The 20,587-nt window shown below is 44.6% G+C and overlaps 1 protein-coding gene across 1 annotated transcript in view; it reads right to left on the bottom strand.

The window, feature by feature from the left end:
• Positions 1-8,114: 8,114 nt before the first annotated feature.
• LOC121278714 (epidermal retinol dehydrogenase 2-like) overlaps positions 8,115-20,587 on the bottom strand; it is a 38,084-nt gene continuing 25,611 nt past the window's right edge. Inside the window, exons 5-6 of the mRNA XM_041189077.1 lie at positions 19,227-19,352; positions 8,115-8,438 (exon numbers count right to left, since the gene is read on the bottom strand). Coding sequence (XP_041045011.1) covers positions 8,345-8,438; positions 19,227-19,352 — 220 coding nt within the window. The 3' untranslated portion in view covers positions 8,115-8,344. The remainder of the gene's footprint in view (positions 8,439-19,226; positions 19,353-20,587) is intronic.

Raw genomic sequence — 20,587 nt, 5'->3', positions numbered from 1 at the left:
TGTGCAGATTTGTTAAGGTGTGGCTGTTCCATGGTGGACCTCAGCGGTGCTAGAGTCTGAGTGCCAAATGTCAATGACGCTGTAGCTGGCCAAGGGGGTGTGCCCTGGCTGCTTGGACTGAGTACCTTGAGGCTTGAGGGCCACGACTCGGATGTGCCTTGTGATTTGTTCCTCAGCTGGGGTTGGCCAGTCTGCAATGGTGCTGCAGGTAGAGAGTGGACTAATCAATGCTCCTCTGTTCTTTCAGAAGAAGACAAACCATAATCAGGCATAGAAGGCACATAGGGGCTGAGGGCAGCCCAAACTTGGGCTGCTCAGCAGGTTTGAGCAAGAAACCTGGAGTTCGAGAGCAGACACACTCCCCGTGCAACCTGGTGTGGAGAGGCGGGCATGCCAGATGAAGGTAAGAGTGCAGCGCACAGAGGTGAGAGTTTCGGATTGTGCAACCTGTCGAGTGTAGTCCCTTCATTGATGTGAACCTTGAACCTGGATTCCCCATTGATCATTGAAAGATGATGGCACCATGATGTAGATCTCCATTGTCTCACCAGGGTGCCTGGCATGCACAGTGACAGTGTGATGACTTTAACTAATGACATGTCCTTCTTCTCCCTTTTAGGTTCACCAGCAGGGGTTCACTTTGTGGACCCTGAGGGGCCACCCCTGATGCCAGAGGACCACTGAGCATCTGTTGCTTCTGCATTACACCCGCTCTCTGAATCAGGCACCAGCATGTTGGTGGGCATTAGTTCGGTGGCTAGTATCTTAGTGCATGTTGGTGAGGGCACTTCACACTCACTTTAAGTGCAGGCGGAGGCAGATAGTGCCCAGGGCACCTGAGGTCAGAGGACTGCTGGGGACCAGGGCGATGTTCAGTTGAAGGCTGCTGATGAGCCTTTGGAGTCGTCCATTAGGTGGCAGATGCTGGATGTCCAACGAGATGTGCAGGTGAATCTGGCGGCGATCCATGAGACTATGCATTCCATGGTCTCCATCGTGGAGGAGTCCATGCGGAGCATGAGCACTGCGTTGACCTCATGGCTGAGTGCACTGCCTCCACCATTGAGAGAGTGGTGACTCTCATGTAGAGGCAGCTCCAGGGCCAAAATGAGGGGTTCTTGGGTTTGCGTTCGGACCTGCAAGCCCTCGCACGGGCAATGGCCTCAGGTATTCAGTGCCAGTGTGGGAGATGGATGAGGCACCAGGTATCCCAGCTAGGTACCCGCCCATCAATGGCGAGCAGTGAGGTCCAGAGTGATTTCATGTTGGCGCACAAGCTGCTTGTTGTCTCTGAGCGTTCCTCTCAGGCCACTCTGAATGACGGCAGCAACTCCTCCACCCCTCTGCTAGTGACCATCGCATCTGATGAGGCTGCGATGGCTGCTCCCTCCCAGCTGGGGCCAGCACAGGCTCCACTGGCCAGAGGATGACCACCAAGGCCATCAAGGCCAACAAGACAGCGCAGTCAGCAGGCGGTCTTCAATGCCACTGTCAGCAAGGAGTGGGGCACCAAGATGTAGCATTCACAAATGTAATTTAAAGCCACATGGAGGGACATGAGGGACCACAAGAGGGACAGTAACGGGTGATTTTATGTTAATTTATGTTTATGTTATCTATACTGTTCTGGGAATGAAGACCAGAGAAGTTTATGTTAATAGTTTGGAATTGTCAAAATGAGATAAGTTTTGTTTTTGTCATCATGGCCTGTGTATGCTTCAGCTTTTTATTTTATTGGTGCAGAGTATGCTGGTATGTAATGCTGTATGTAAGTGGCTCTGAACTTTATTGAACAGGGACTGAATGTTCTCTGTGTTCAAATGAAAGCGGCATTTCAGACACCCCAGCAGTCCTGACATGTGGTTGAAGCTGATCTTTGGTGGCCTAGCTGAAGAAGCGCTGGATCAAGGCGTGCCTGGTGCCCCTCCCTCTCTGGAGATTAGCGAGGTCTGCCTCCACTCCCCCAGCATTCTCCTCACCGTGCTCCTCTTCTGACTCACTACTGGACTCATCATCTGTGGCCTGTGCAGCTGCGTCACAATCCTCTTCCTCCAGTGGGTCCCCCCTTGCCGAGTGCCAGATTATGGAGAGTGCAGAATGCAATGACGATCAGTGACACCCACTCTGGGGGGTATTGTAGCACATCCCCTAAATGGTCCTGGCATCGGAAGTGCATCTTGAGAAGACCTCGCTACCACCGCCTTTGTGGAGGCATGACTCGTATTGTAATGCTTCTCTGCCTCTGTTCTTTGGTGGCGGAGAGGCATCATGAGGTACCTCTTCAACTGGATTGCCCTTGTCACCCAGCATCCATCCGTCCAATTGGGCTGGAGCACTGAAGAGCCTCAAAACCTGGCAGTGTCTCAGGATGTATATGTCATGGGAGCTGCCTGGGTACCTTGCACAGAGTTACAGAATCTGCATTCTGTGTTCATGCACTAGGTGCGTGTTCATGGAGTGGAAGCCCTTCGTGTTGACAAAGGCACCCTGCTGACCCGCTAGCACCAAGATGGCCACATGTGTGCAGTCGATGATACCCTAGAAGCGGGGGAACCCAGCAATTGCCTCAAAGCCTCTGGCTCACTCAACCTGGCTGAGTTGGAGCACTGAAGAGCCTCAACACCTGGCTGTCAGCTGATTGGGCCTGAGATCAGTTGGAGATCATCTCAGGCCCAATCATCTGACAAATGGAGTTCATGGTCTCCCTTGAGAGGCGGAGCCTCCTTCGGCATTACACCGCAGACATATTGAGGTCGCTGCAACGCCACATGTAAACCCTGGCAGCAGGATACTGGCGTCTTCTGTGGCCCCTTCTGCCTTGGACTACCTACTGGCCCTGCCCCTTGTGCCTGCACCACTCCTCCCACAGGTCGCTCCCCTGGAGGCTGGCTGCAGAAACATTGATCTATTCTCCTAACTATAGAATTTCTTCTAGTAAACTTTGTCCTACATTGTGGTTACTGTTAGGGGGCCTGTAGACCACTCCCACTAGTGACTTCTTTCCCCTACTATTTCCAATCTATAAACCGATTCTACATCCTGATCTGCAATACCATCCTTTACCTAGTTGCATATTCTTCATGAATATCATATACCCCTCAATTTTCAGGACCTAATCCTTGTCATCCTGTAGCCATGTCTCCGTAATGGCCATCAGATTATATTTATCTATTTCAATGCGTGATATCAATTTGTTTACTTTGTTATGAATGCTACGTTGATAGGAAATAGAGATAGTTTAAGTTAGTTATATTTGTATTTGGATGTGTTAGGAATAAGGTATATCTTTAAGTTTAAATTCAATTTTTTTCCATCTGTGGGTTACAAAGTGACTCCAGTGAATATAATCCTAATCGACTCAATCTCTCCTCATATGTCAGTCCTGCCATCCCAGGAATCAGGCAGGTAAACCTTCGCTGCACTCCCTCTATAGCGAGTACATCCTTCCTCAGATAAGGAGAGCAAAACTGCACACAATATTCCAGGTGTGGTTTCACCAAGGCCCTGCACAATTGCAGCAAGACGTCCCTGTTCCTGTACTCGAATCCTCTGGCTATGAAGGCCAACATACCATTTGCCCTTTTTACTGCCTGCTGCACCTGCATGCTTACTTTCAGTGACTGGTGTACAAGGACACCCAGGTCTCGTTGCACATTCCCCTCTCTCAATTTATAGCCATTCAGATAATAATCTGCCTTCCTGTATTTGCTACCAAAATGGATAACCTCACATTTATCCACATTAGACTGCATCTGCCGTGCATTTGCCCACTCACTCAGCTTGTCCAAATCACACTGAAGCATCTCTGCATCCTCCTCACAGCTCACCCTCCCACCCAGCTTTGTGTCATCTGCAAATTTGGAGATATTACATTTAATTCCCTCATCTAAGTCATTAATATATATTGTGAATAACTGGGGTCCCAGCAGCAATCCTCACAGTACCCCACTAGTCACTGTCTGCCATTCAAAAAAGACCTGTTTATTCCTACTCTTTGTTTCCTGTCTGCCAACCAGTTTTCTATCCATGTCAATACACTACCCCCAATCCCATGCACTTTAATTTTACACGCCAATCTCTTATGTGGGACCTTGTCAAAAGCCTTCTGAAAGTTCAAATAAACCACATCCACTGGCTTCCCCTCATCAACTCTACTAGTTACATCCTCAAAAAATTCCAGTAGATTTGTCAAGCATGATTTCCCTTTCATAAATCCATACTGACTCTGTCCAATTCTGCCACTGTTTTCCACGTGCTCAGCTATTAAATCTTTTATAATGGACTCTAGAATTTTCCCCATTACTGACGTCAGGCTGACAGGTCAATAATTCTGTTTTCTTTCTGCCTCCCTTTTTAAATAGTGGGCTTACATTAGCTACCCTCCAATCTGTAGGAACTGTTCCAGAGTCTATAGAATCTCAGAAGATGACCACCAATGCATCCACTATTTCTAGGGCCACTTCCTTAAGTACTCTGGGATGTGGATTATCAGGCCCCGGGGATTTATCAGCCTTCAATCCCAACAATTTCCCCAACACCATGCTAATACTGATTTCTTTCAGTTCCTCCCTCTCACTAAACCCTATGTTCTCAAAATTTCTAGTATGTTACTAGTGTCCTCCTTTGTGAAGACAGAACCAAAGTATGTATTTAATTGGCCAGCCATTTCTTTGTTCTCCATTATAAATTCCCCTGTTTCTGGCTGTAAGGGACCTACATTTGTTTTCACTAATCTTTGTCTCTTCACATACCTATAGAAACTTTTAGTCAGTTTTTATGTTCCCTGCAAGCTTACTCTCGTACTATATTTTCCCCTTCTTAATCAATCCCTTGGTCCTCCTTTGCTGAATTCTAATCTGCTCCCATTCCTCAGGTTTGTTGTTTTATCTAGCCAATTTGTATGTCTCTATTCCTTGCATATAATACTATCTCTAATTTCCCTTGTAAGCCATAGTTTGGCCACCTTTCGTGTTTTACTTTTGCGCCAAACAGGAATAAACAATTGTTACAGTTTGAATGTTTGCCATTGCCTATCCACTGTCATCACTTTAATTAACGTTTCCCAACCATCATAGCCACTCAGGCCTGATACCATCGTAGTTTCCTTTATTAAGATTCAGGACCCAAGTCTCAGAATCAACTATGTCACTCTCCTTCCTGATGAAGAATTCTATCATATTATGGTCATTCATCCCCAAGGGGCCTCGCACACTAGATTGCCAATTATTCCTTTCACAATACCCAGTCAAGGATGGCCTGTTCTCTTATTGGTTCCTCAATGTGTTGGTTCAGAAAAACATCCCGTAGACACTCCAGGAATTCCTCCTCTACGGTATTGTTACTGATTTGATTTGCCCAATCTATATGCATATTAAAGTCACATATAATTACAGATGTTCCTTTATTACATGCATCTCTAAATTCCTGTTTGTCATTCCCAACATCACCACTACAGTTTGGGGGTCTATATACAACCCCCACTAACGTTTTTTGCCCCTTAGCATTTCTCAGCTCTACCTACACAGATTCCACATCATCAGAGCTAATATCTTTCCTCACAATTGCGTTAACTTCCTCTTTAACCAGCAATGCAACTCCATCACCTTTTCCTTTTTGTCTGTCCTTCCTAAATACTGAATACCCCATGATGTTCAAGTTCCCATCCCTGGTCACCCTGCAACCATGTCTCTGCAATCCCAACTATAACATACCTGTTTACATCTATTTGCGGGGTTAATTCATCCACTTTATTGTGAATGCTCCTCTCGTTAAGGCACAAAGCCTTAAGGCTTGTCTTTTTAACATTACTTGTCCAATCCTCACTATTTTTCACCGAGGCCCTGTTTGATTCTTGCCCTTGATTTCACTATCACTTTTCTTATTCCACTTTCTGTCTTTTGTTCTTCTTTGATTCCCCTTCCTCTGACTCCTTGCATAGGTTCCCATCCCCCTCTGCTGGGGATGGGGTGGTAATTGGCCAGGTTGATTGGTGTACGGACATACCTGGGCAATTTTCCACATTGCCAGGTAGATGTCAGTGTTGTACTGGAACAGCTTGGCTAGGGGCGCAGCAAGTTCTGGAGCATAAGTCTTCAGTACTATTGCCGGAATATTAAATTAATTACGGCCAAGTTACAGGTGCAGCCAAGGGAAAATGGGACAAGCCTCAATAGCATTCAGGTAGGGGGGAGAATTTTTAAATTCTGAATGCTATCAGTGAACTCTTGCATGAAACTGCAAATAAGTTTGCATACCTGGCAAAACAGGGTCAGGCTTGACTGAACATTCTGCTGAAAGCACTGTTAGCTCATAGCTAAATAATTGCCACTTAGGTGATGCATTAGAGGGCAGCTGACATCCCTGCGGAAATGTTCATTTATTTGCCTTCAAGTGAGGATGACAGTAAGTAAAAACCAAAATTGAATTATACTTAATACTGATTAGATAACCTTACATTTCTTAAAGTGAAGGCTTATTTTGATTCGCCTGAATGTAAAGAGTGTTTTTGGTATTTGAATCTTCAGCTATTATTCAATATTACATGTGGCTACAGCAGTCAATTTAGCAATTAACACTTTTATTATTCTTTAACCAGTTAAATGCCAATCTGGATTCAGCAAACAATGTGGAGCTTCAGAAGTGAAAATAAATGTTGGATATACTTAACAGGTCAGGCAACATCTGTGCACAGAGAGAAAGAGTTAACATTTCAGGGTGATGACCTTTCATCAGTTCTGAAACGTTAACTGTTTCTTTCTCCATACGTGCTTCATGACTTGCTGAGTATTTCCAGCAATTTGTTTATATTTCAGATTTCCACTGTCCACAGTACTTTACCTTAGAGGTGGAGTTTTTGATTGCTTTAGAGCAAGGATTAAATTGTATATGGTCATACGAAAAAAAACTGATACTGGCATTAATTTAGAGTCTATTGTGTTGAAACATCTGAAATCATTTTTTGAATGCAATAGGTAAACATAGAATGGAGTCTTGGGAGGCTGCATTCTGCTTTTATCTGTCAACAAGCTGTTCTTATATAGCACTTTTAGTGTAACAACACATCCCCAAGGCACTTCACAGAAAGGTTATATAAAGTAACATTTGACACCAAGCCAAATAAGGCAATATTAAGACGTATGATCAAAAGCTTTGCCAAAGAGAGCATGTTAAAATGGGAAGAGAAAGGCAGAGAGGTGGCGATGTTTTAGGGAGGAATTGCAGAGCCTAGGGCACAGCCACCAATGGCTGAAAAGGCCAGAATTAGATTAGCGCAGATATCTCAGAGGGTTGTGGAGCTAGAAGAAATGACAGAGATAGTGGGGGATCAAGGACATGAAGAGATTTGAAAACAAGGATGAAAATTTTCAAATTGAGGTATTGCTTAACTGGGAGCCATCTAGATCTGCAAGCAGAGGGATGATAGGTGAACAGGACTTGGTGAGAGTAAGGACATGAATAGCAGAGTTTTAAATGATCTCAGGTTTACTGAAGGTAGAATTTGGGAGGCCAGTGAAGAATGTGCTGAAATAGTCAAGTTCAGAGGTAACAGAGATGGATAACAGTTTCTACAGCAGATGAGCTGAGGCAGGGACAGTTCAGGTGATGTTAAGGAGATGGACATAGGCTTTGTGATGGTACAAATATGTGGTCAGTATCTTATCCTGAGTCAAATGTAATGCACTACATTTACTAACTTTGCCAGTCATTTTAATCCTCTCCTGTGGTAAACTGTTGTATCTTTTTCCTCTGAAAACTCATTAAGATCAACAGCTGATTTAAAAAAAACAATTCTCACCACCTGCACACCCTTTGTTGGGATGGGCACGGAAAACAAAGCAACGCAGGAAAGCTGCTCGCTGTTTCTGCTTATCTCTCACTTTTCTGCTAAGTTTTAACATGCGTCTCTGCCATCATCATCATTGAACAATGGAAACCCTCTCCCTAACGGTCTACTATTTGGCAGACTAGCCAATGAGTTACAGTTACAGCTACTCAACAGTTTATAGTCAAATTGTGAATTTTAGAAATGGTTTTCTAAACATGTCACTTATTCAAAATTCCTCACATTTTTATTTCATCAGTTTCCAAGATAATTAAAATGAGCGTATCACGCGTTTGCTGCTGAATTTGTCACACCTTTTATTGCCTGGAATAGAAGCATTATATTTTTTGCAAGCTTGAAATTATCAATAGAAAGTAACTTCAGCATGTAAATAATATTGCAACCTGATACTGATGTCTTGATCATAGCAAGATAAAGTGGCACTGCATAATGTATTACATTGCATGTTATTTTTGTAATAAAGTACATTTAAAACAGTTTTTATTAACGCTGTAAATCATTTTAATCCTTTTTAACTCGGCCCCTGAAGTTTTCCATGATATCGAAAACACCGAAATAGTGTCCAAGAAGAATTCCAAGTTTCGTAGGAAGCAAACTATTAAGAGAAAAAGAAGACTGGTGACTATAATCAGATTTTGTTAGAGCAACAACTAACAAAGAAAAAGTAAAAAGGTTCATGACTAACTTGCTATATATATTTACCAAAACTGTAATTAAAGCAGTACATAAATGATTGGATAGATTAATTTAGCAACAGCTGTCATGAAAACATAGAAATTAGGAGGAGTAGGTCATTTGGCCCTTCGAGCTTGCTCCACTATTTAATATGGCCATGGCTGATCCTCTATTTTCAATGCCATACTCCCACTCTCTCCTCATACCCCTTGATGCCTTTAGAGTCCAGAAATCTGCTTCCTTCTTAAATATATTCAGTGACTTGGCTTCCACAGCTTCTGTGGTAGAGAATTCCACAGGTTCACCACCCTCTGAGTGAAAAAGCTTCTCCTCATCTCAGTCCTAAATGGTCTATCCCTTATCCTGAGACCCCTTGTTCTAGACCACCCAGCCAAAGGAAATATCATTCCTGCATCTAGTCTGTCCATCCTTGTCAGAATTTTATATGTTTCAAAGAGATCCCCTCTCACTCATCCAAACTCCAGTGAATACAGGCCTAGTCGGCCCAATCTCTCCTCATATGACCATCCTGCCATCCCAGGTATCAGTCTGATGAACCTTTGCTGCACTCTCTCTGTGGCAAATATATCTTTTCTTAGGTAAGGAGGCCAAAATTGCACACAATACTCCAGCTGTAGTCTCAACAAGGCCCTGTACAGCTGCAGTATCCATAGCTGCAGGAGCATCCTTGCTCCTGTACTCAAGCCCTCTCGCAATGAAGGCCAACACACCGTTTGTCTACTTAACTGCTTGCTGCACCTGCCATGCTTGCTTTCAGTGATTAGTGTACAAGGGCACCCAGGTCCCTCTGTACATCAACATTTCCCAATCTATCACTATTTAAATACTACTCTGCCATTCTGTTTTTCCTACCAGTGGATAACTTCACACTTTCCAATGTTTTATTGTAGCTGCCATGTATTTGCTGACTCACTCAACCTGTCTAAATCACCTTGAAGCCTCTTACACTCCTCACATTCCCACCAAGTTTCATGTTGTCAGCAAACTTGGGAATATTACGTTTGGTTCCCTCTTCCAAATCATTGATATATGTTGTGAATAGCTGGGGCTCAAGCACTGGTCCCTGCAGTACCCCACTAGTCACCACCTATCACTCTGAAAAATATCCGTTTATTCTTACTCTGTTTCCTATCTGTTAACCAATTCTCAAACCATGCCAATATATTACTCCCAATCCCATGTGCTTTAATTTTACACAATAAACTCTTACACAGAACTTTATCAGAAGTTTTCTGAGAATCCAAATACACCACATTCACCAGTTCTCCCTTACCTACTCTGCTAGTAACATCCTCACAGAACTCCAGTAGGTTTGTGAAACATGATTTTCCTTTCATAAATCCATGCTGACTTTGTCTAATCCCGTTGATGTTTTCTAAGTGTCCTGTTATCACATCCTTGATAATAGATTTGAGCATTTTCCCTACTACTGATGTTTGGCTAACTGGTCTGAAATTCTTTGTTTTCTCCCTCCCTCCTTTTTTAAATAGTAGGGTTACATTTGATACCCTCCAATCTACCGGGACTGTTCCAGAATCCACATATTTTAATAGCAGTCAGTCTTTAATTTAACCTTGACTTTGATTACTAACTATTTTGGAGTTGGGGCCTAACGATATTGGATTCTACTAGCTCTGGCTAGAGAGACACGTTTTTAATGGTTTTGGCGAAATATCAATGTTAGTTTCGTTAGTATGTGGCACTCTTTACAATCAAAAGGTTGCAACCCAATTTTGAATCTCTCCAGATTTCTGACCCTGTCACAGTGCTGGAAAGACACTAATCAAGGTCACAAACGGCATCTTCTGTGACCACAGTACATTATTGTTCCCTGTCCGCTCTGTAGCCTTTGACATGGACAACCACATTATTATACTTCAACATCTCTCCTTCCTTGTATAGCTTGGTCGGTTCCACTCTTACCTATTCATTCCGGAGCATCATGAATATCTATCTTTAAACCCCTCCTCCTCTCCCTCTGTGACCTCTCCACCACCATTCTGAATACCTCCATTGCCTCTGTTATCACATTGCTTGCTTCATATCCATTCCTTAATGAGCTGTAATTTCCTCTAGTTGGAAGATCATGCCATCATCTTTAGACATTGCTGCAAACTCCATACACTTGCTAACAATTTTATTGCCCTCCCTAGTGAAACAGACCATTCACAATTGTGACGTTGGATTCAAACCAGAGCTGAACTTCTGACTCCACACCCTCTCCATCACAAGGATTTTCTGCTTCCACCATAATAAGATAACCAGATCCTGCTCCAATTTCCACTTAACGGTTTGTGAAACCTCATTCATGCCTTATTCATCTCTAGATTCAACTTTGTGAACACTGTCCATCATGACCTCCTGCCCTCCAGCCTCTGTAGACTTTAGCTGATCCAAAACTCTACTACCCGTATCTTCCCCATACCAAGGGCTGAATTTTATTTGAATGGAGCAAGTTGTGGTTGAGCACTGGAAGCAGGTGGCACTTCCACATATGTGACGTATGATGGGCTGGCCAATTAGCAGCCTGGAGAAACAGGGCCCTTCCACTTGTTGAGTGGGGGTGGGCAACAAGGCACCAATGGCAGCATCACCTGACTAAAAGGCAGGTGCTGGTGGCATTTTTAAAGGGCTGCCAGCCCTGTATACATTGCTGCCTTGTTGCCAAGAATTAACTCAGCAGTGCTAAAGGCCCCTGTAGCTCAACTGTGGAATCTTCCACTCCTATTGCTCAAATGAAGACCAACAAAGCAGACTAGGAGACTGCTGCCACCAAGGCAGAGGGAAGTGACCCCGAGCTTTAGCGATGTCTCCCTGCAGTTTCTCCTCCAGGCTGCAATGGCAAGGCAGGAGGCCCTCTTACCAAGAGATAGCTAGAAGAGAACCTCCCACCTGAACAAGCAACCCTGGATGGGGATTGCAGAGGAGGTCAGCAGCTGTGGGGTCACTCCCTGAACCTGGGTGCAGTGTCACAAACAGGCATAAACTATCTCTGCTAATTTTCATGGGAAAACTAACAATGTTCCTCCTTTTGCTTGCAAGAGAAATAGTCCCACAATAATAAAAAAATAGTGGGTGAGGGTGGAGGCAACCAGACATTTGTGCTTTGACCCCAACAGAGGTGTTAGCCCTGGAGCTGGCTCACAGTCAGGGGCGTGGCAGCGCAATTGCCAATAGCAAAACAGGAGTGTCATCACAGAAAAATGATTTGCTTGAGAGCAAGACAAAAGAGTGAAACTGGACAACATGTGATGGATACTAAAATAGGTGGGAGGGCATGTTGCGATGAGAACCTAAGGAATCTGCAAGGGGATATAGATAGGTTGAGTGAGTGGGCAAAAACTTGACAGATGGAGTTTAATGTAGGAAAGGTCATGCACTTTAGTAGGAAAAATCAAAAGGTACACTATTATTTACATGGACAGAGGCTCCAAAAAAGTGCAGCAAGTAATTAAGAAAGCAAATGGAATTTTGGCCCATGTTGCCAGGGGGTTGGGAGTTTAAAAATAGGGAAGCCTTGTTACAACTGTACAGGGTGTTGGTGAGGCTGTACCTGGAGTACTGCGTACAGTTTTAGTCCCCGTATTTAAGAAATGATATACTGGCATTGGAGGCAGTTCAAAAGAGATTCACTAGGGTGATTGCTGGGATGAAGGGGTTGACTTATCAAGAACGGCTAAACGGGTTAGGCCTTTACTCATTAAAGTTTAGAAGAATGAGGGTGATCTTATCGAAACATACAAGATTCTGAGGGGGCTTGACAGGGTAGACACTGAGAAGATGTTTCCACTAGTGGGGGATTCTTGAACTAGAGGACATTGTTACAGAATAAGGGGACACTCATTTAAAACTGAGATGCGAAGGTATTTCTTCTCAGATGGTCTGAAATTCTCTACTCCAGAGAGAGTTGTGAAGGCTAGATCACTAAAAGTATTTAAAGAGGAGGTAGATAGATTTTTAAAATATCAGGGAATTGAGGGTTATAAGGAGCTGGCACGAAAGAGGAGTTGTGGACTGCGGCAGATCAGCCATGACCTTATTGAATGACAGGGCAGGTTCGAGGGGCCGAATGGCCTACCCCTGTTTCTATTTCTTATGTTCTTATGACACATGAACATTGCATCTATATTATTGGATACGTGGAGTTCTAAATCAAGCGTGGTTGGGATGAGGAGATGTGAAGCCCTTAACTCCTAAATGTTTGTATTCTCTCATGGTCTTAGTATTCCCGAAGGACACTCAACTGCAGAGAACAAGGGCCTGCAGCCCACCTCTGAGGTGGAGGAGGGATCCTCGGAGAGTGCAGTGTCATTGCCCCATACCCTCTCAGTGTCTTGCATCAATGGGTATTGCTTGTGATTAGATTCAGGGTCACGACCTGGTGAGCACAGTAGACACGCCCGAGCAGCTGATGAACAGTGTGACAGTCAAGGTCACAGACAGTTGGAGAACTATAAGAGGTCAAGCCTAAACTGAGCCTCAGGATGATGAACTGCCTCTGTACTCAGGAACACAGCACTTGCTGGACATGAAGTGAGGTGAGGGAACACCTGGCAAGCTTCCAGAGGCTACTCACACCAATGCACTAACAAAGTCGTCCATCCAGGCCATGTGTATGGCCATGTCTCAGGTGTGAGAGTGCATGGCTTCCTCCATTGTGGGGTTGGCAACCTTTACGAGAACCCGATCCAACAGACCAGTCAGTGGATGCTGGAAATGTGTACAAAACTGCAAGCTATTGTCTCGTCCATGAGTTCTCTGCAGCCATGGCATGGCGAGAGGTGGATGATCCACCTGGAGTTTACACCAACCTTTCGTCTTTCTCAAGTCAGCAAGGAGGTACAAAGAGGTCTTTCAAGGGTGGAGGGGCAGCTGCTCCCTCTCAGGGCACTACAAATATGTGCAGCAGTTTCTCAGCCACTTCAGTCAGTGACCCCAGCTCCAGTAGCCATGACAACAGAGGAGGGTCCTGAACCTGCACAGGAGACCCTCAGCATGCTAGAGCACTCCAGGCATCAAGCAGCCAGAAGGCGGCTAAAGTCATCCCAGGACATGGGCAACAGGATCCGCCTGCCTCCCCCTCAGCTGTAAGTTCAGGGGTTGTACCTCGTAGAAGCACATGTAAGTACTTAGACACACATGGGGCTCAGAGGTGTTTAAATTTTGCATATGTTAAGCCTTCTTACACTAGTGCCATTCAATAAATGTCACACTTACTATAGTTAGCTATTCATGTATTTCTTGTTGCCTTGTTAGATGTTAAAACAACCTTTCACCCTCAATAGGCTGCTTGTATTAAGGTAGGTTGTTTTGGGTCAGCTCCTCAGCTTTATTAGTGCGCTGTGAACCCGAGCACTGGGCAATGGGGTGCAGGATGAATGAGGTGACAGCATTAAAGTAGGGCTATATTGCACTGATAGTAAAAGGTTGAAAGGCTCACAAGAAATTGGGTATATGAGATTGTCCGAGCCTCCCATGCGCACCTCTCAATTCCCTTCCCCTCTGATGCAAGGGCTTCCTCTTCATCCTTTACTGCATGTTCAGCAGCCTCCTCCTTATGGATGAGGAGAGGCAATCAATGATGTCCTAATTATTCAAGGCCTCCCCATTTGTGGTGGTCCACTGTTCTCTGTACAAGCTGAGACCCCCTGTCTAGGGCATAGTGAAGGGCTCCACCAGGTCAGTTGAAGCATTCGATTCGCAACTTTAGCATCCTAATGGCCTGCTCGTTGATCATTCCCCTGGCAGGTATTGTACCTCTTCCGTGCGAGTGTTCTTCACAGGCCTGAGTAACCATGTCTTCAATAGATAGACCTAGTCCCAGAGGATCTCTCTGTGAAAACATGTTGGGGGAGGAGCAGGAAAGCTGTTGCACCTGGGACTGCCTTACTATGTAGGCTTTGTAGCTGCTTCCTGCGAATACAGCACACCCCTGAAGCATCTACTTTCAGTGGTTGCGGATCAGTTTGACATCGATGGAGAGGCAGCCCTTCCTGCTGAAGGCCACTGGCTGGTCCATGGAAGTTTTGATGGCCACAGGAGCAGTTGATGACACCCTGCACCTGAGGGAATCCAGTGATGGCCCTGAAGCCAATGGACCGTTCCAACTGGCTACCTGAATCGGTGCTATAGCAAACATAGGGTCAAATTTTTCGCTTGGAGGGCGGGTGCATGCCCGACCCGACCAAACGTTAAATGACGCGCGATGACGTCAGACAATCGTCTTGACATTATGGCGTACTCGCACAATATTTCAGTCGGTGGTGAGCCCGCCGACAATTAAAAGGCCTATTAAGGCCATTACAAAGTTAATTAAAACAAAATTTCTACTGCCCGTCCAACCTTACAGTTGGCAGGCAGGTGAAAATGCCAAGTAGCCTTTGCGCTTTTTTGGAAACCTCACCTATGGGCGAGATGAGGTTTCAAAAAGCAAATAAAAATTAAATAAAAACTTTAATTTTTTTTTAATAACATGCCCCTGTTCATGTGACAGAGTCACATGAGGGGACATGTTTCATTACTATTTTTTCATATATCTTAATCTCCCTGAGGCAGTTCTCTTCCTCGGGGAGATTACGTAACGTGTGCTCGCCCAGCTCGCCCGCCTCCTGCCCCCCCCCAACACAGGCTGCACTGAGTGCTGCCGCTTGTGTTTCATGCTGGGGGTGCAGGCCTTAATTGGCTTGCCAGCGTGAAACTGCTTTCTAGCTTCCCAACTGCCCCCAGCACAGCACTGACGAGCCCGCAAGCCAAGGGAAAAATTCTGCCCATATTCTCCAGCCGTCTTTAACACGGCATTGGTCACCTCCTTGATGGGCCACAGCCTTGGAGGTGTCACATACATTGCCAGTGGATCTCTGAAAAAATTTGGATGGGTAGAATTTGAGAGCCATGGTGATTTTCAGGGTCACCGGCACTGGGGGTCCCCCGAACACCATGGGTCTCAATTTGTCCTGAAGCATGTTGCATAGATCAATGACCGCCTCCCTGTAGAGCCTCAGTCTGCACTGACCCTGCAGCTCTGACATTTGCAGTTAGCTGAGCAGTGAACAATAGAATCTCTCCTGCTGCCAGGCCCTTTTGTACCTGGCCAGCTGCTGTCACTCCCCTGCCATGCGCAACCAGAGGCTGACCTTCAGTTGCTGCTGTGGAGCCACCAGTGCCTGGCCCTCTCTCCATCTTCACTGCTCCTTCTTCTTACAAGGTGGTCTCGAAGACTGAGTGGATCGGTTCCATGTCAGGTGGTCTCTTCCTTCCCTTACACTATCTTTGCAGCCCATCTCCACCCAGAACCTTCCCCTTGCTACTCCTTTGGGAATAAGTGTCATCGACCCTTTGTGCCCATTGTAGAACAACACCCACCTGGTCCTGCTGGCATGACCCTGATCCATTGGTAATGGCACTCTTAGAGGCCCTTCACTGTTGTCTGGCAAAAGCCTCCGGAGTTTAGGACTAAGCAGCTGATGGCATAGTCATCAGCAATGGATGGTGTACAAGTGGCCAGAAGTGGAGGAGCACTGATATCTCGGAGGCTAGGACTGTAGAGCTAGAAGTTACAGAAATAGGGAGGGGTAAGGCCACATAGGGATTTGAAAATAAGGATATGAATTTTAAATATCGCAGTCGGACCCCAGGATGTAGGTTAGCAAACATAGGATTGATAGGTGAACAGTTTTGATGCGAGTTAGGTCAAAAAGAATAAATCAGTTAACTTCTGATCATTCAGCCTAATATTGATAATGGGTAAGCTTCACAAAATTATAATAACATAAATACATAATAACATTAAAATCAGTTGTTTGGTAGTACAAAACTTGAGTATTGTTGAAAAGAGAGACATGTCTAAGCTTTTCATCTTGCACTCATCAGGGCACTTGTAAGAATACCAATATAAGGGGAAGACAACAATTTATACTGTATGTGAGGAGAATGCTGGATTGGCTGGCAAATGTTGTTGTGATGGAGAATGCACCACTGATGGTGACAGACAGTTAACTGCCAAACATTGTTTGAAATTTAAACCAGGTAGCTTAACCCCAGTTGGCCAAGGCATCGCCCTGAGGCATTGTTGAACATTAGAAACCATTTCTGACTGTGTCGAGCCAAGCTCCACAGTGATTCTTCTGCGCCTGGCATAGATACTAGCACATTAGAACATATAATGACAGTTTAAGAGAAGTACACAACTAGAAGTTGTAGCAGGGGCTGAATAAAGAGGGTGGAAGGCTGGGAGCAACAAGGTATGTCTAGTCTTTATACAAAACACTGATGTCCTACTAAACTGGCTTCAGACAGGAATTAATGTAAAAGCAAAATATACTTTTCACATTTTTAAAATCTACTGCAAACAACCTGCAGCAGCTGGCAGAGAATGCACAATGATGCCCCTCCTACCTGCGCAATTCATGGGAATTCAAAGAAGCAGAGTGAATGCAAACATCAGTCAACTGAAGAGTGCAACAAAATGAAATAGGTGTTGAACAACTTGCTCAAGAAGTAAAAACAAAAACAGAATTACCTGGAAACACTCAGCAGGTCTGGCAGCATCGGCGGAGTAGAAAAGAGTTGACGTTTCGAGTCCTCGTGACCCTTCAACAGAACTGATTTTCAGTTCACTGAGACTATGGGTTCTCACTTACATAAACGTCACTGGAGTATTTGACAGGCTGGATATCAGTTGGAAAGTGCGTTAATGAGAAAAGCTATACTGACAGCTCCTTTACAGATCATTAGTCAGCCAGCTGGGGTGAGTAGTGCCAGCAGGCGTCTCAAAGGAGTTGCTGGAGATGGCTCCAGCTGCTGCAGAAACATCTCATATGCCTTCCAGCCAGATGTCCAAGGCGACCATTATCCCAATAGCATCACACCACCCAGCACTACTTGCCCCTCATCACAGTTGTTCCTCCCACTCAAGGGCACTTTGACACAGCGTTAGATTACAGAGTAAAACAAGCATTCTTCACCAGAGGAAACACTGGTTTAGAGCTGAGCGCACAAAACAAATATTGTTAACATTTCCAGTCCGTGCAACCTTTCTTCAGAACTGAAGAGAAGTGGAAATGTGATGAAATTTATGCTGTATAAGGGGAGTGGGGTAGGTGGAGCTGGATAGAAGGCCAGCAATAGGTGGTGACAAATGAGGGATTGATGAAGATACCATGAAGCAAAGGACAAAGGGAGTGTTAATGGTAGTGGTTAGTGCTAAAAAAGATGCTGATAGCGGCATATAGGTAAGAAAGCAGTTTGTGATAATAGCAGAACAAGAGTAGCCTTGTGTGAGAGAACAACATGGAACAAGTAACAGATGGCCCTGTACGGGATGGGGTGAGGGGAGGGGGTGGTGGTGGGGGGAAAAAAAGGATAGAAAATGGGATAGAAGTGGGGATAAAAAAGGGATGAAACCACTGGCCAAATGAATAAAGATAAAAATAAGTGGATAAAAAATAAAATGAATGTAGAAAAAAGGAGATTAAACAAAGGGGGTGAGGATGGAGGAGAGTATTCATCGTCTGAAGTTGTTGAATTCAATGTTAAGTCCAGAAGGCTGTAAAGTGCCTAATTGGAAGATGAGGTGCTGTTCCTCCAGTTTGCGTTGAGCTTCACTGGAACAATGCAGCAGGCCAAGGACGGACATGTGGGCATGAGAGCAGGGTGGGGTGTTGAAATGGCAAGTGACAGGAAGGTCTGGGTCATGCTTGCAGATAGACTGGAGGTGTTCAGCAAAGCGGTCACCCAGTCTGCATTCAGTCTCCCTGGTTAGAGGGGACCACATTGATAGCAGCGGATGCAGTAGGCTAAATTGAAGGAGGTGCAAGTGAAGTGCTGCTTCATCTGAAAGGAGTGTTTGGGCCCTTGGATGGTGAGGATAGCAGGTGTTGCATCTTCTGTGATTACATGGGAAGGTGCTGTGGGAAGGAGATGAGTTGTTGGGGGTGATGGAGGAGTGGGTGTCCTGGAGGGAACAGCCCCTGTGGAACGCTGACAGTTGAGGGGGGGAGGGGGGGTGTGTGTGCAAGGGAAGATGTGGTTGGTGATGGCATCATGCTGGAGTTGGTGGAAATGGTGGAGGGTGATCCTTTGAATGCAAAGGCTGGTGGGGTGAAAGGCAAGGACAAGGGGGACGCTAACATGGTCTGGGAGGAAGGGGAAGGGGTAGACAGAAGTAGAGGTGGTGACAGGTCAGAAGGGGGGAGGCTTTTGTAGAGTTGGACAGTGTTCTGTTCCATTCACAACTTCTCAGATAATGAAGCCGTCCATGCCCGCATACAGCAGGATCTGGGCAACGTTCAGGCTTGGGCTGACAAATGAAAGTAACATGCGTCATGCCACAGAAATACCAGACAGCGTCTTTCTACAACAAGAGTGTAACCACCTCCTCTCAATAGCATTAACATCACTGAATTTCCCCCACCATCAACATCCATTCCACTTCATTCCATCTTCATGTTAGCAACTACAACATTGAGCTGTATCATATAATTGGTCATGTTTTGATTGTATTCAGTAGTGCACAAAGACAATATTCAATCATTAGTTCTTTACCATACAGGAATTTTCATGGAGAAAAATAATGTCATAAAAGAAAGCTGTTGTAAGAGACATTTCTCATATTGAAAAAGCAAGACTGCTTAAAAGACAATATAAAATGAATTGTAGAACATCGTAGACCGAGATAAATTGTACTCACTTTTTCAGAGCAAACAGAAAATACAGGCTTCGTGGCATTATAAGAAGAATTTGTTCCCGTAAAATGGCATCCATAATCTTTTTGGCAACATAATTTGGATCTAAAATGGGAAGAAGATGTGGCCACCTGTATAGAAATTGAGTATAAATTATAGGGTAAAAGCCTTAGTTTGATTGTTCACAATTTGTCAACAAAAAATTATGCAGGTTTTCACGAGTAAAATAAAGGTGGTTAACTACCCAAAAAATATATTTGAGAAATCCTGCTTAAAAAAACACACATTTTTCATTAGGATCTCCCTGCAGTTAGAAGATTTTTTTGCCATCAGCTAAGCTACAGAATAGCAATAAATCTGTGACACTTGCTGATCGAAGAGTCTTATTCAATGTAATAAAGGCATCTGAGTATTTGATGGGGCTCGGTGCTGGACATGGCTCAGTTGGTAGCACACACCTCTGAATCACAAGGTTTGGGTTCATGTCACATTCCAGGACTTGAGCACCAAAACAAAACAAGGTTGACATTACACTGCAGCACTGCACTCTCGTGGAAGGTGCCATCTTTTGATGAGTACTTTAAACCAAGGCCCTATCTGCCTGCTTGGGTGATGTGAAAGATCACATGTTACTATTTTCAAGAAGGACAGGGGAGTTATCCCCAGTGTTCTGGCCATCCCTCAATCAACATTTTTATGAAAAATAATTATCTGGTTATTATCATGTTGTGGGAGGTTGCTCAGAGGAGATTAGTTGCCACGTTTCCTACATTACAACAGGGACTTCTAAACAGAAGTGAGAAATTTGGCAAAACTAGCATGCCACCAGCAGAGGAAAGGAAGGCTCTTTCTGCAAGTCTTCAAGGGGAAGCTGGACTGGTTCTTGACTGATGCATAGATTGAAACACGATAAAGGTAAGTGGATTTACAGGAAACAAATACATTGTTGGTGAGATCTCCTGGACCACCTTGATCACTTGAGGGAGTAGAGGGGGAATTTTACAGATTTTCTTTCCCTTATTGCTCCTGAGTTTTTCTGCCTTTTTTGCCTCTTCAGGGGTTAAGTGGGATCTAGTCATGCTGCCTCAGGCATTATACGTGAGAAACAGTCTTGATGGATCAGCTGATCTTTTCCTGTCTGTAATTTTCATATGTTAACCTTGCATTCACATTTTAAAGTTTTGAATGCATTTAATGCTGAAAAGTTTTAGAATATAATTTATCTGCTGCCTTTAGAGTCTTAAATAACTTAAGCTCACCTCAATGCCACACCTCGCCTACCACCACCCGCCCCAACTTAACCAAGCATCCTACTGACCTGAAGCCCATTCACTAACACAGCTGATTTTCTTTGTGTCCCCTCAAA

The sequence above is a fragment of the Carcharodon carcharias genome, chromosome 6, assembly GCF_017639515.1.
Source record: "Carcharodon carcharias isolate sCarCar2 chromosome 6, sCarCar2.pri, whole genome shotgun sequence".
Lineage (NCBI taxonomy): Eukaryota > Metazoa > Chordata > Chondrichthyes > Lamniformes > Lamnidae > Carcharodon > Carcharodon carcharias.
The sequence above is the reverse complement of the archived record's forward strand: the minus strand, read 5'-3'. Positions and strand labels throughout refer to the sequence as shown.